We start from the raw sequence: 17,311 nt of genomic DNA on the forward strand, positions 1-17,311 counted from the left end.
ATTATATACCTACTACTAGACCAGCTAGTCACTACCCACTACATTATATACCTGCTACTAAACCAGCTATAGTCACTACCCACTACATTATATACCTACTACTAAACCAGCTATAGTCACTACCCACTACATTATATACCTGCTACTAAACCAATTAGTCACTACCCACTACATTATATACCTACTACTAAACCAGCTATAGTCACTACCCACTACATTATATACCTGCTACTAAACCAATTAGTCACTACCCACTACATTATATACCTACTACTAAACCAGCTATAGTCACTACCCACTACATTATATACCTACTACTAAACCAGCTATAGTCACTACCCACTACATTATATACCTGTTACTAAACCAGCTATAGTCACTACCCACTACATTATATACCTGCTACTAAACCAATTAGTCACTACCCACTACATTATATACCTGTTACTAAACCAGCTAGTCACTACCCACTACATTATATACCTGTTACTAAACCAGCTAGTCACTACCCACTACATTATATACCTGTTATTAGACCAATTAGTCACTACCCACTACATTATATACCTACTACTAGACCAGCTAGTCACTACCCACTACATTATATACCTGCTACTAAACCAGCTATAGTCACTACCCACTACATTATATACCTACTACTAAACCAGCTATAGTCACTACCCACTACATTATATACCTGCTACTAAACCAATTAGTCACTACCCACTACATTATATACCTACTACTAAACCAGCTATAGTCACTACCCACTACATTATATACCTACTACTAAACCAGCTATAGTCACTACCCACTACATTATATACCTGTTACTAAACCAGCTATAGTCACTACCCACTACATTATATACCTGCTACTAAACCAATTAGTCACTACCCACTACATTATATACCTGTTACTAAATCAGCTAGTCACTACCCACTACATGATATACCTACTACTAAACCAGCTATAGTCACTACCCACTACATTATATACCTGTTACTAAATCAGCTAGTCACTACCCACTACATTATATACCTCATACTAAACCAGCTAGTCACTACCCACTACATTATATACCTACTACTAAACCAATTAGTCACTACCCACTACATTATATACCTGTTACTAAACCAGCTAGTCACTACCCACTACATTATATACCTACTACTAGACCAGCTAGTCACTACCCACTACATTATATACCTACTACTAAACCAATTAGTCACTACCCACTACATTATATACCTGTTACTAGACCAGCTAGTCACTACCCACTACATTATATACCTACTACTAGACCAGCTAGTCACTACCCACTACATTATATACATGCTACTAGACCAGCTAGTCACTACCCACTACATTATATACCTGTTACTAGACCAGCTAGTCACTACCCACTACATTATATACCTACCACTAGACCAGCTAGTCACTACCCAGTACATTATATACCTACTACTAGACCAGCTAGTCACTACCCACTACATTATATACCTACTACTAGACCAGCTAGTCACTTCCCACTACATTATATACATGCTACTAGACCAATTAGTCACTACCCACTACATTATATACCTACTACTAGACCAGCTAGTCACTACCCACTACATTATATACCTACTACTAAACCAATTAGTCACTACCCACTACATTATATACCTGTTACTAGACCAGCTAGTCACTACCCACTACATTATATACCTACTACTAGACCAGCTAGTCACTACCCACTACATTATATACATGCTACTAGACCAGCTAGTCACTACCCACTACATTATATACCTGTTACTAAACCAGCTATAGTCACTACCCACTACATTATATACATGCTACTAAACCAGCTAGTCACTACCCACTACATTATATACCTGTTACTAAACCAGCTAGTCACTACCCACTACATTATATACCTGTTACTAAACCAGCTAGTCACTACCCACTACATTATATACCTGTTACTAGACCAGCTAGTCACTACCCACTACATTATATACCTACTACTAGACCAGCTAGTCACTACCCATTGCATTATATACATGCTACTAAACCAGCTAGTCACTACCCACTACATTATATACATGCTACTAGACCAGCTAGTCACTACCCACTACATTATATACCTACTACTAAACCAGCTAGTCACTACCCACTATATTATATACCTGCTACTAAACCAATTAGTCACTACCCACTACATTATATACCTGTTACTAGACCAATTAGTCACTACCCACTACATTATATACCTGCTATTAGACCAATTAGTCACTACCCACTACATTGTATACCTGCTACTAAACCAGCTATAGTCACTACCCACTACATTATATACCTGTTACTAAACCAGCTATAGTCACTACCCACTACATTATATACCTGCTACTAGACCAGCTAGTCACTACCCACTACATTTTATACCTGTTACTAAACCAGTTAGTCACTACCCACTACATTATATACCTGTTACTAAACCAGTTAGTCACTACCCACTACATTATATACCTACTACTAGACTAGCTAGTCACTACCCACTACATTATATACCTGTTAGTAGACCAATTAGTCACTACCCACTACATTATATACCTACTACTGGACTAGCTAGTCACTACCCACTACATTATATACCTGTTAGTAGACCAATTAGTCACTACCCACTACATTATATACCTACTACTAGACTAGCTAGTCACTACCCACTACATTATATACCTACTACTAAACCAGCTATAGTCACTACCCACTACATTATATACCTGCTACTAAACCAATTAGTCACTACCCACTACATTATATACCTGTTACTAGACCAATTAGTCACTACCCACTACATTATATACCTGTTACTAAACCAGCTAGTCACTACCCACTACATTATATACCTGTTACTAAACCAGCTAGTCACTACCCACTACATTATATACCTGTTATTAGACCAATTAGTCACTACCCACTACATTATATACCTACTACTAGACCAGCTAGTCACTACCCACTACATTATATACCTGCTACTAAACCAGCTATAGTCACTACCCACTACATTATATACCTACTACTAAACCAGCTATAGTCACTACCCACTACATTATATACCTGCTACTAAACCAATTAGTCACTACCCACTACATTATATACCTACTACTAAACCAGCTATAGTCACTACCCACTACATTATATACCTGCTACTAAACCAATTAGTCACTACCCACTACATTATATACCTACTACTAAACCAGCTATAGTCACTACCCACTACATTATATACCTACTACTAAACCAGCTATAGTCACTACCCACTACATTATATACCTGTTACTAAACCAGCTATAGTCACTACCCACTACATTATATACCTGCTACTAAACCAATTAGTCACTACCCACTACATTATATACCTGTTACTAAACCAGCTAGTCACTACCCACTACATTATATACCTGTTACTAAACCAGCTAGTCACTACCCACTACATTATATACCTGTTATTAGACCAATTAGTCACTACCCACTACATTATATACCTACTACTAGACCAGCTAGTCACTACCCACTACATTATATACCTGCTACTAAACCAGCTATAGTCACTACCCACTACATTATATACCTACTACTAAACCAGCTATAGTCACTACCCACTACATTATATACCTGCTACTAAACCAATTAGTCACTACCCACTACATTATATACCTACTACTAAACCAGCTATAGTCACTACCCACTACATTATATACCTACTACTAAACCAGCTATAGTCACTACCCACTACATTATATACCTGTTACTAAACCAGCTATAGTCACTACCCACTACATTATATACCTGCTACTAAACCAATTAGTCACTACCCACTACATTATATACCTGTTACTAAATCAGCTAGTCACTACCCACTACATGATATACCTACTACTAAACCAGCTATAGTCACTACCCACTACATTATATACCTGTTACTAAATCAGCTAGTCACTACCCACTACATTATATACCTCATACTAAACCAGCTAGTCACTACCCACTACATTATATACCTACTACTAAACCAATTAGTCACTACCCACTACATTATATACCTGTTACTAAACCAGCTAGTCACTACCCACTACATTATATACCTACTACTAGACCAGCTAGTCACTACCCACTACATTATATACCTACTACTAAACCAATTAGTCACTACCCACTACATTATATACCTGTTACTAGACCAGCTAGTCACTACCCACTACATTATATACCTACTACTAGACCAGCTAGTCACTACCCACTACATTATATACATGCTACTAGACCAGCTAGTCACTACCCACTACATTATATACCTGTTACTAGACCAGCTAGTCACTACCCACTACATTATATACCTACCACTAGACCAGCTAGTCACTACCCAGTACATTATATACCTACTACTAGACCAGCTAGTCACTACCCACTACATTATATACCTACTACTAAACCAATTAGTCACTACCCACTACATTATATACCTGTTACTAGACCAGCTAGTCACTACCCACTACATTATATACCTACTACTAAACCAGCTAGTCACTACCCACTACATTATATACATGCTACTAGACCAGCTAGTCACTACCCACTACATTATATACCTGTTACTAAACCAGCTATAGTCACTACCCACTACATTATATACATGCTACTAAACCAGCTAGTCACTACCCAGTACATTATATACCTACTACTAGACCAGCTAGTCACTACCCACTACATTATATACCTACTACTAAACCAATTAGTCACTACCCACTACATTATATACCTGTTACTAGACCAGCTAGTCACTACCCACTACATTATATACCTACTACTAGACCAGCTAGTCACTACCCACTACATTATATACATGCTACTAGACCAGCTAGTCACTACCCACTACATTATATACCTGTTACTAAACCAGCTATAGTCACTACCCACTACATTATATACATGCTACTAAACCAGCTAGTCACTACCCACTACATTATATACCTGTTACTAAACCAGCTAGTCACTACCCACTACATTATATACCTGTTACTAAACCAGCTAGTCACTACCCACTACATTATATACCTGTTACTAGACCAGCTAGTCACTACCCACTACATTATATACCTACTACTAGACCAGCTAGTCACTACCCATTGCATTATATACATGCTACTAAACCAGCTAGTCACTACCCACTACATTATATACATGCTACTAGACCAGCTAGTCACTACCCACTACATTATATACCTACTACTAAACCAGCTAGTCACTACCCACTATATTATATACCTGCTACTAAACCAATTAGTCACTACCCACTACATTATATACCTGTTACTAGACCAATTAGTCACTACCCACTACATTATATACCTGCTATTAGACCAATTAGTCACTACCCACTACATTGTATACCTGCTACTAAACCAGCTATAGTCACTACCCACTACATTATATACCTGTTACTAAACCAGCTATAGTCACTACCCACTACATTATATACCTGCTACTAGACCAGCTAGTCACTACCCACTACATTTTATACCTGTTACTAAACCAGTTAGTCACTACCCACTACATTATATACCTGTTACTAAACCAGTTAGTCACTACCCACTACATTATATACCTGTTCCTAAACCAGCTAGTCACTACCCACTACATTATATACCTGCTACTAGACCAGCTATAGTCACTACCCACTACATTATATACCTGTTACTAAACCAGCTATAGTCACTACCCACTACATTATATACCTGTTACTAAACCAATTAGTCACTACCCACTACATTATATACCTACTACTAAACCAGCTAGTCACTACCCACTACATTATATACCTGCTACTAGACCAGCTATAGTCACTACCCACTACATTATATACCTCATACTAAACCAGCTAGTCACTACCCACTACATTATATACCTGTTAGTAGACCAGTTAGTCACTACCCACTACATTATATACCTGTTACTAGACCAGCTAGTCACACATCAGGTACACCTTTATACCAGCTAGCTACACACTTCAGGTACGCTATATTCCCTTTTTGGTATTAACGCTGCCTGGAAAATAGACGACTCTTCCTCTCACGGCTGGGAACACATATAGGCTGGGTGTGTAACGGTACACATATTCATAACGAACCGTTTGGGGATCTCTGATCAATCCGCACTGTGAATCTTAATGAATACATAATAAATAAATAAAAGCTATGCCTCTTGAGTAAATCTGAGGTGACGTTTTTTTTCTTCGGGCTATTCCGTTAAAACAACTACAGCCTATATACACGTAATCAACATTTTCATCTTAACTGGCACATTTCAAACGGTGCTTTTTTGAGGCGCAGCCGGGAACTAGTTCTTTATGATGGCTAGTGGTGGGGTCGATAAACCAGAGTTGGAGGATCCTCCGGCTTCGTTTAAATCTCCATTTTGGCTCACCAGTAGATTAGCCCTTGGCAGCTGATTGTGAACGGGCCAAAGAAATTACAAGAGCGAGAGGTAGGCTATATTTATATTTCAAACAATCTTTGGTTTATAGCTGCGGATATGCGTCCATTCTCGGTGGGTGAGAATAGGGGGTTTCAGGCCCTCATGAAAGATTTTGAGCCACCTTAAGAACTTCCCTTCTGCACCCAATTCAGCAAACAGGTAGTACTCGCTCTATATAAGCGAACCAAAGCCGAAGGTTTCAATGAATTGGCCAATGCACTTTGTGTTGTGCTTGCTTATCAGTGACAGTCCATCACATTACCCCAGAGTGGGAGATGTACTGTGCTACAGATACGCCCCCTTTATGAGAGGCACAAGTACAAATATTGCACTGAACTAGGCAGTGTAAGCAAGTGGGAAGGTGGAATTTACCACATACGACTGGTAAATTCCAGCCCTCAAACTGGTAATTACTAGTGGGAAACTTGTGTACCGAAAGCGAACCATGACCCCAAAACCGTAATATGTACCGAACCATGGGTTTGGTGAACCGTTACACACCTAATATAGGCTGTACTGTGCTTCATTATATAATACATGTAAGGGGTTGTTTCTGACTTTGTGTGTGTGTGTGTGTGTGTGTGTGTGTGTGTGTGTGTGTGTGTGTGTGTGTGTGTGTGTGTGTGTGTGTGTGTGTGTGTGTGTGTGTGTGTGTGTGGTAATCTCAGGGGGAAGTGTTGTGTCACTCTGCTGAACGAGACGGAGGCTCTGAAGTCCTATCTGGACCGAGAGGTATGTGGCTCACCTCTCAAACACTGCCCTTCTCTCTCTCACTGACTCTCAATCTCTCACTCACCCACACACACACACACTGTCCTCACATAGAACTGCTGGATGGAGAATGGGATGTACTGTCTAAATGTACTCTATATTAAATTAATGTGTGTGTGTCTTGATGCTGGATTAATAATTCAGTGTGTTGAACCAGAATGTTCTTTTCACAGTCAGTAATGAGAAGACGAGAGACTAGCTGCTACACACATACACACACAGCCCCACTCAACCTCTTCAATCCTTTGTCTCTTACTCTCCCTCTCTCCATCCCTCTCTCCTCCCTATCTGTCCCTCTCTCTTGTCCTCCCTCTCCATCCCTCTCTCCTCCATCTCTCTCTCCATCCCTCTCCATCTCTCTCCCCATCCCTCTCTCCTCCCTCCATCTCTCTCTCCATCCCTCTCTCCTCCCTCTCCATCTCTCTCTCCATCCCTCTCCATCTCTCTCTCCATCCCTCTCCATCTCTCTCTCCATCCCTCTCTCCATCCCTCTCCATCTCTCTCTCCATCCCTCTCTCCTCCCTCTCCATCTCTCTCTCCACCCCTCTCTCCTCCCTCTCCATCTCTCTCTCCACCCCTCTCTCCTCCCTCTCCATCTCTCTCTCCATCCCTCTCTCCTCCCTATCTCTCACTTGTCCTCCCTCTCCATCCCTCTCTCCATCCCTCTCCATCTCTCTCTCCATCCCTCTCTCCTCCCTCTCCATCTCTCTCTCCATCCCTCTCTCCTCCCTATCTCTCACTTGTCCTCCCTCTCCATCCCTCTCTCCATCTCTCTCCATCCCTCTCCATCTCTCTCTCCATCCCTCTCTCCTCCATATCTGTCCCTCTCTCTTGTCCTCCCTCTCCATCCCTCTCTCCATCCCTCTCTCCATCCCTCTCACCTCCCTCTCCATCCCTCTCTCCCCCCTATCTGTCCCTCTCTCTTGTCCTCCCTCTCCATCCCTCTCGCCATCCCTCTCTCCAGGATGCGTTCTTCTACTCCCTGGTCTACGACCCCCAGCAGAAGACTCTTCTGGCTGATAAAGGGGAGATCAGGGTGGGGAACAAGTACCAGGCAGACATCACAGACTTCCTCAAAGAGGGTACATTTATATTTTAGTCATTTATCAGACGCTCTTATCCAGAGTGACTTACAGGAGCAATTAGGGTACGTATGCCAAAGACACTCATACGAAAGACTGAACTGTTAGCCTTTCCCATAGCAAAATGTGTCACGCTAGCCTGTAGATTAGCCTCTTGGCTAGTATTCTCTTTGGTACTGCAGGCAGGGTCCTATCTCATCTCAGGGCGCAGTCAGTGGGAGGGCATGGGCGTCTATCACACTGCACTGGAAACTATTATGCAACGTTATGTCAAAGAGTGTGAATCAGAGTGTGTGAGTCAGAGTGTGTGAGTTTTAGTGAGAGCCATGTCACCCCAATAGTGTTTGAGAGGGCCAGAGGGCAGGATATATAACATTATGTCAAAGTGTGAATCAAAGTGTGAGTTTTAGTGAGAAGTCATTTCTCACCAATAATGTTTGAGAGGGCCAGAGGGCAGGATATATAACATTATGTCAAAGTGTGTGGATGTGTCTACAAGCAAGTTTTATGAGGAACGAGAACCACATCACCCCAAGACTGATGGAGAGCCAGAGGGCACGTCTGTCTCCTCACTTTACTGCACCGTCATAAGTTTAGTTTAAATACCCACAGGGCGGTTTAGTCAGGTTGGTGTAGTGTAGCAGACTGGGTGACTGTAACTGGTTTGTAATGGGTGACTGTGCTAACTGGTTTCTAACAGTGACTGTGTTAACTGGTTTGTAAGGGGTGACTGCTAACTGGTTTGTAACGGGTGACTGTGCTAACTGGTTTCTAACAGTGACTGTGTTAACTGGTTTGTAAGGGGTGACTGCTAACTGGTTTGTAACGGGTGACTGTGCTAACTGGTTTCTAACAGTGACTGTGTTAACTGGTTTGTATGGGGTGACTGTGCTAACTGGTTTCTAATGCGTAATTGTGCTAACTGGACCTCCAGGTGAGGAGGATGGCAGGGACCTGGCCAAGCTGGAGGAGAAGGTGTGGGACCCCAGCAGTCCCCTCACAGAGAAACAGATCGACCAGTTCCTGGTTGTGGCTAGGTATGTGGCTCCGGTCCGGTGGGCTATGGTGGAAGGGTTGTGGCTCTACTATGGTGGGAGGTGCTAGTAGCTTGGTAAGACTGCTGTGAAATGGATAGGAAATGTAAAATGCTTTTTCAGTAAGACTCTGGTGGGACTAGGAGGAGATGGAGCAGGGTTTTTGGTGTAGTCGTTGGTAAGATAGACTCTGTTGTGGTATAAGGATGGAGGGGGTTAGAAGACTGGTCTGGTGGAGGGGTTAGAAGACTGGTCTGGTGGGAGGTGGAGGGGTTAGAAGACTGGTCTGGTGGGAGGTGGAGGGGTTAGAAGACTGGTCTGGTGGGAGGTGGAGGGGTTAGAAGACTGGTCTGGTGGGAGGTGGAGGGGTTAGAAGACTGGTCTGGTGGGAGGTGGAGGGGTTAGAAGACTGGTCTGGTGGGAGGTGGAGGGGTTAGAAGACTGGTCTGGTGGGGGGTGGAGGGGTTAGAAGACTGGTCTGGTGGGAGGTGGAGGGGTTAGAAGACTGGTCTGGTGGAGGGGTTAGAAGACTGGTCTGGTGGAGGGGTTAGAAGACTGGTCTGGTGGAGGGGTTAGAAGACTGGTCTGGTGGGAGGTGGAGGGGTTAGAAGACTGGTCTGGTGGGAGGTGGAGGGGTTAGAAGACTGGTCTGGTGAGAGGTGGAGGGGTTAGAAGACTGGTCTGGTGGGAGGTGGAGGGGTTAGAAGACTGGTCTGGTGGGGGGTGGAGGGGTTAGAAGACTGGTCTGGTGGGAGGTGGAGGGGTTAGAAGACTGGTCTGGTGGGAGGTGGAGGGGTTTGAAGACTGGTCTGATGGGAGGTGGAGGGGTTAGAAGACTGGTCTGGTGGGAGGTGGAGGGGTTTATTGACACCTCTTCCTCTTAGCTCTGCACTATGTTGTCATACCTCTAAATCTGGAGGGTTAACACAAACTCCTCTTGATTATCTCTCTCTTCTCCCCCATCTCTTTCCCTCCTTGTGTCTCCCCCATCTCTTTCCCTCCTTGTCTCTCCCTCGCTCTTTCCCTCCTTGTCTCTCCCCCCATTGTCTCTCTCATCCTTCCCCCTCCCTCTCTCCCCCTTCCTCTCTCCATTCCTCTGTCTCTCAGGTCAGTGGGTACCTTTGCGCGGGCTCTAGACTGCAGTAGTTCTGTCCGGCAGCCCAGTCTTCACATGAGTGCTGCTGCTGCCTCTAGAGACATCACCCTGGTAAGACACACACACATACACACATACACACATTGCCCACTGCCCTAGGTAAGGTCAGGGTCAGGCCAGAGGTGAGTGCTCGGCAGGATTGCTGTTAGCCTAGGGGTATGCTGTGGGTGCATTCATGCGCATGTGTGTCTGTGTGCGTGTATGGGGCATCTCTGTGTGACTGAGCGTGTGTGTGATATTGCGTGTGTGTGTCTGAGTATCAGTAACGAGCAGGCTTCAGCGGCCCCAGACGACCCATGTGGCCATGTTCTGGCCCAATTCTGCACCTCATACATAAACATGGAACACAGGCCTCCGAGCTACAGCGTACACACAAACACACACATCCATATACATGAAAACAACATGCTCACAACACACATCCATATACAGTACCAGTCAAAAGTTTGGACACACCTACTCATTTAAGGGTTTTTCTTTATTTTGACTATTTTCTACATTGTAGAATAATAGTGAAGACATCAGAACTATGAAATATCACATAGGAATCATGTAGTAACCAAAAAAGCGTTAAACAAATCGAAATATATTTTAGATTCTTCAAAGTAGCCACCCTTTGCCTTGATGACAGCTTTTCACACTCTTGGCATTCTCTCAACCAGCTTCATGAAGAATGCTTTTCCAACAGTCTTGAAAGAGTTCCCACATATGCTGAGCACTTGTTGCCTGCGTATCCTTTACTCTGCAGTCCAATTCATCCCAAACAATCTCAATTGGGTTGAGTTCGGGTGATTGTGGAGGCCAGGTCATCTGATACAGCACTCCATCACTCTCCTTGGTCAAATAGCCCTTACACAGCCTGGAGGTGTGTTGGGTCATTGTCCTGTTGAAAAACAAATGATAGTCCCACTAAGCGTAAACCAGATGGGATGGCGTATCGCTGCAGAATGCTGTGGTAGCCATGCTGGTTAAATGTGCCTTGCATTCTAAATAAATCACTGACAGTGTCACCTGCAAAGCACCATCACACCTCCTCCTCCATGCTTCACAGTGGGAACAACACATGCGGAGATCATCCGTTCACCTACTCTGCGTCTCACAAAGACATGGCGGTTGGAACCCAAAATCTCAAATTTGGACTCATCAGACCAAAGGACAGATTTCCACTGGTCTAATGTCCATTGCTCGTGTTTTTTTCCCCGAAGCAAGTCTCTTCTTCTTATTCGTGTCCTTTAGTCCATGAAGGCCTGATTCACACAGTCTCCTCTGAACAGTTGATGTTGAAATGTGTCGGTTACTTGAACTCTGTGAAGCATTTATTTGGGCTGCAATCTGAGGTGCAGTTAACTCCAATGAACGTATCCTCTGCAGCAGAGGTAACTCTGGGTCTTCCTTTCCTGTGGCGGTCCTCATGAGAGCCAGTTTCATCATAGCGCTTGATGGTGTTTGCGACTGCACTTGAAGAAACTGTCAAAGCTCTTGAAATGTTCCGTATTGACTGACCTTCTTGCCATAATATGGACTTGGTCTTTTACCAAATAGGGCTATCTTCTGTATACCACCCGACCTTGTCACAACACAACTGAATGGCCCAAACGCATTAAGAAGGAAAGAAATTCCACAAATTCACTTTTAACAAGGCATAATTCAAAAAGGCACTCGCACATCTGAGCAATCTTATTTGCAGGTGCATGGCATCAATTGAACAAGATGAAGGAAAAGGAAACCGCACACTGCTCTTGATAGTATCACCGATATTTAATAAGCTTACGTATCGGCCACACGGCCTTCGTCAGAGCTTTTGGGATTTTTTGAAAGTTGCACCCTTATGTAGACCTGGCTCCACCCACATCCGTTCTACACATCGAAGGGGGTTGGAGGCAAAGGAAAATAAATAAGTGCTACCAAATATAACAATGTGCATTTCATAAATATTACAAAAGTGTATAAATAAGGCGTATTGAACACTTCTGTATAATCTCAATGAGGACATAGCAAGTTCATTAGTCATTGGGTACATCATATGAAAAACGTCAGAATAATCTACAAGAGACACACATTTCATGTTCCAATTCACAGCATAACATACAAAGGCATTTCATCATTAAGTCCTTTTGGAAACAATGTCTGGAGGGTGAAAATCCAAAAACATTCTCTTTTACTCAGAGTATTATTAATATCACCTCCCCTGTCTGATATCTTAACTTTCTCTATGCCACAAAATCTAAAGGTGGAAATGTCATGCTTCATGTCATTGAAATGTACAGCGACTGGATAATCCCTGTCGTTTCTCCTGATTGAACTTTTATGTTCACTAATTCTCTGTTTGAGAGAGCGGGTGGTTTTACCGACATAACAGAGCCCACATGGACATTTAATAATGTAAATAACATGGGTGGTGGAACACGTAATAATGTCATTTATTTGGAACCTTTTTCCTGTGTGTGGGTGACAGAAATATTGACACTTCATCATATTGTTGCACTGTGCGCATCCTCTGCATTTATAGCTACCATTTGGTAGAGGGCGTAAAAGTGCTTGGCTAATTTTCTTAAGTGGCTGGCAGTTGGCATGAACCAATTTATCGCGTAAATTGCGACCTCTCCTATACACAATACGTGGTGGATATTTAAATTCAGCCGGCAAAGCTGGGTCCGATGATAAAATATGCCAGTGTTTCTTGACCACCTCTCCCACTTTTCGCGAATTCAAAGTATATGTGGTTGTGAACATTACGGAGTGTTCTTTAGCTTTAGCGGGTCTTTTTTGTAGCAGTTCATCTCGTGTTTTTTCCAATGCCAAGTTATGAGCTTCATCCACACATTGTGACGAATAGCCTCTTTTTAGAAACCTCATGCGCATCTCCGCTGCTTTTTCTAGATAATCATCTGTGGAGTGGCATATACGGCGCAGTCTAAAAAATTGGCTTCTTGGAAGTCCTCTTTTTAATGGCTCAGGGTGGAAGCTGTCACCCTGTAATAGAGTATTTCTGTCCGTTTCTTTTCTATATAGACTTGTAAACAAGGTTCCATTTGATTTCTCAATCCACATATCGAGATAATGAACACGTTTAGTGTCACGTTCAATAGTGAATTTGAGATTGGGGTCAATGTCATTGAGTAGTGCCATAAAATCTGACAGTTCTTCTTCAGTTCCTACCCATATACAAAAAAATGTCATCAATATATCGATACCACTTAAGGACTTTATTCAAAAATGGATTCTCGTTTTCATTATTAACAAAACGTTCTTCAAAAAGACCCATATAGAGGTTGGCATAGCTCGGAGCAAATGTAGAGCCCATCGATGTTCCATTCGTTTGGAGATAGTATTCATCATCAAACCTGAAATAGTTGTACGTCAAAACATATTCAGCCAACTCTAGAATGAAGTTTGTTGGTGGATATTCATTAGTATCTCTGTCTCCCAAATAGTGTGCTAGTGCTGCCAGCCCCCCCACATGGGGAATGCTGGTATAAAGACTCTCGACATCTAATGTGACCAAAATACAGTCTTCTTTTAAACCCGTTATTGGTGAGATCTTGTTTATGAAGTCTATAGAGTCCTTTACATATGATGGCAATGATTGCACATGAGATTTAATAAAAGAGTCTACAAAGTTTGACAATGGCTCTAGCATTGAGCCTATTCCTGCAACCACTGGTCTGCCTGGATAGTTGCCTTGTTGTGTTTTAGGTTTGTGTAATTTCGGTAAAATGTATAAGCATGGACGTATGGCACATTTGCAACAAAGATATTCATATTCAGGTTTTGAGATAAGGTTGTTTAATAGGGCTTGCTCCAAATTAGAGCAAATATCCCTTTGGAACACCTGTGTGGGATCAACACTCAATTTTCTATAGAAACGTTCATTGCTGAGTTGTCTCTGAATTTCTTCTTTATATTTGTCATAGTCTAAAACAACCACAGCACCACCCTTGTCTGCAGGTTTTATAACCAAAGATGAATCTTTCATTAATTCTTTGAGTGCCAGTTCTTCTGTTCTAGTGAGATTCTTCTGAATATGTTTTGTTAGTCTTGTATATACTGACATGGCTTCTTGTTCGACTAACCTACAATAGGTATTAATCGAGGAGTTGTTAACCATAGGACAGAATTTGCTTTTGGGCTTAAAATGGGTGCCAGTTCCTTGATGTGTTACTAGGCCCGAATCAGTGTTTTGCGAAAACACATGCTTAAGTTTAATCTTGCGAAAGAATTTAAACAGATCTACTTTCGTATCGAATGGTTTATCTGTACATGTAGGTACAAAAGAGAGGCCCTTAGATAAGACTGAGACTTGAGCGTCAGTAAGGTCTTTTTTGGAGAGGTTAATTACCGCGTCCTGCTGTAGCTCCGTGTCCACGGCCTTTGTTCCTGGTCTCCTCTTCGACCGCTTACCTCTCCTGCATCGTTTCTTTTCTTTCGTGGAGCCCTCTGTTGCTTCCGGGCTAAAAAAACGGATTGTGTGCCATGGAAGCTGGAGTCACTGTCTGTAGGGAATTCGCTCTCGGTGGATGCCTCTGTGTCCAAGTTTCCATGTCCTCCCGCTGCTGCGTATCTGCGTCCCCCGATCAGCGGTGCGTCCCTCCGTCGGCCTCTGCGTGCTCCTGTCCTTGGGCCTTCCCATGCGTACACCTGGTTGAGCTGGTAATCCTCTGTGTCTCGCTGGTATTTCCTGATTTTTGTTGCTTGTAGAGAGTCTCTGTATTTCCCAATGGACTGCTTGATCATGTCGTCTATGGTTGTAAAATGAGGGCCTAGAATCTCCTTCATTATAGCCTCATGTTCGCTAATCTTAACTTCAACTTCTTTCACTTCCTTCAACACATGTTCCACGATAAGTAGCATTAAATCTAATGAGCATTTGTTGAGTATTTCACCCCATTGCTGAACGAAAGTTTTGTCGTTATTACCTATAGTAGGCTCCTTCTGTATTCTCAGTCCTCTTGGAATGCGCTTGTTGCGCCAATACTCACTAAGAGTGGTGCCATGCAGGAACAAACGTGTTTCTTTCTCTCGAAGTCTCTGAAGTTGGATTTTGAGTTCGACAGTCGAGCGTGGAACTGGGTTGTCCATGTTGGAGGTAGGAAAAAGAATCTTATTTGCGTCTTCTTGTGTGAATGAAAGGGTACTCGCACAATGCGTGGTAAGTGAGTTGATCTCTCGTAGTGGATCCATTGTATACTTGGTACGTCTTTAACTAGTGTGTATACTTACAAGATTTAAGAGTGCGGAGTGAAAGATAGTTATACAAATTCAAAAAGGCACTCGCACATCTGAGCAATCTTATTTGCAGGTGCATGGCATCAATTGAACAAGATGAAGGAAAAGGAAACCGCACACTGCTCTTGATAGTATCACCGATATTTAATAAGCTTACGTATCGGCCACACGGCCTTCGTCAGAGCTTTTGGGATTGCCAACTGCCAGCCACTTAAGAAAATTAGCCAAGCACTTTTACGCCCTCTACCAAATGGTAGCTATAAATGCAGAGGATGCGCACAGTGCAACAATATGATGAAGTGTCAATATTTCTGTCACCCACACACAGGAAAAAGGTTCCAAATAAATGACATTATTACGTGTTCCACCACCCATGTTATTTACATTATTAAATGTCCATGTGGGCTCTGTTATGTCGGTAAAACCACCCGCTCTCTCAAACAGAGAATTAGTGAACATAAAAGTTCAATCAGGAGAAACGACAGGGATTATCCAGTCGCTGTACATTTCAATGACATGAAGCATGACATTTCCACCTTTAGATTTTGTGGCATAGAGAAAGTTAAGATATCAGACAGGGGAGGTGATATTAATAATACTCTGAGTAAAAGAGAATGTTTTTGGATTTTCACCCTCCAGACATTGTTTCCAAAAGGACTTAATGATGAAATGCCTTTGTATGTTATGCTGTGAATTGGAACATGAAATGTGTGTCTCTTGTAGATTATTCTGACGTTTTTCATATGATGTACCCAATGACTAATGAACTTGCTATGTCCTCATTGAGATTATACAGAAGTGTTCAATACGCCTTATTTATACACTTTTGTAATATTTATGAAATGCACATTGTTATATTTGGTAGCACTTATTTATTTTCCTTTGCCTCCAACCCCCTTCGATGTGTAGAACGGATGTGGGTGGAGCCAGGTCTACATAAGGGTGCAACTTTCAAAAAATCCCAAAAGCTCTGACGAAGGCCGTGTGGCCGATACGTAAGCTTATTAAATATCGGTGATACTATCAAGAGCAGTGTGCGGTTTCCTTTTCCTTCAACAAGGCATAATTGAAATGCATTCCAGGTGTCTACCTCATGAAGCTGGTTGAGAGAATACCAAAAGTGTGCAAAGCTGTCAACAAGGCAAAGGGTGGCTACTTTGGAGAATCTCAAATATATAATATATTTTGATTTGTTTAACACTTTTTGGTTACTATATGATTCCATATGTGTTATTTCATAGTTTTGATGTCTTCACTGTTATTCTACAATGTAGATAATAATAAAAAAATAAAGAAAAACCGTTGAAAATCTTATTTCATTTTTTATTTAACCAGGTAGGCTAGTTGAGAACACGTTCTCATTTACAACTGCGACCTGGCCAAGATAAAGCAAAGCACTTCGACACATACAACAACACAGAGTTACACATGGAATAAACAAACGTACAGTCAATAATACAGTAGAAAAAGTCTATATACAGTGTGTGCAAATGAGTTAGGATAAGGGAGGTAAG

At 42.2% G+C, this 17,311-nt stretch overlaps 1 protein-coding gene across 2 annotated transcripts in view; it reads left to right on the forward strand.

Annotated features, from left to right (window-relative positions):
• LOC139563907 (metastasis-associated protein MTA1-like) overlaps positions 1–17,311 on the forward strand; it is an 87,074-nt gene that overhangs the window by 38,076 nt on the left and 31,687 nt on the right. For both annotated transcript variants that reach the window (XR_011672664.1, XM_071382921.1), the window contains exons 6-9: positions 7,197–7,260; positions 8,264–8,381; positions 9,316–9,418; positions 10,523–10,622. Coding sequence is in view for 1 of the 2 variants with exons in the window: in XM_071382921.1 (XP_071239022.1) it covers positions 7,197–7,260; positions 8,264–8,381; positions 9,316–9,418; positions 10,523–10,622 (385 nt within the window). In the remaining variant the exon portion in view is untranslated. The remainder of the gene's footprint in view (positions 1–7,196; positions 7,261–8,263; positions 8,382–9,315; positions 9,419–10,522; positions 10,623–17,311) is intronic.

The sequence above is a fragment of the Salvelinus alpinus genome, chromosome 34 (assembly GCF_045679555.1).
Source record: "Salvelinus alpinus chromosome 34, SLU_Salpinus.1, whole genome shotgun sequence".
NCBI classification, from domain to species: domain Eukaryota; kingdom Metazoa; phylum Chordata; class Actinopteri; order Salmoniformes; family Salmonidae; genus Salvelinus; species Salvelinus alpinus.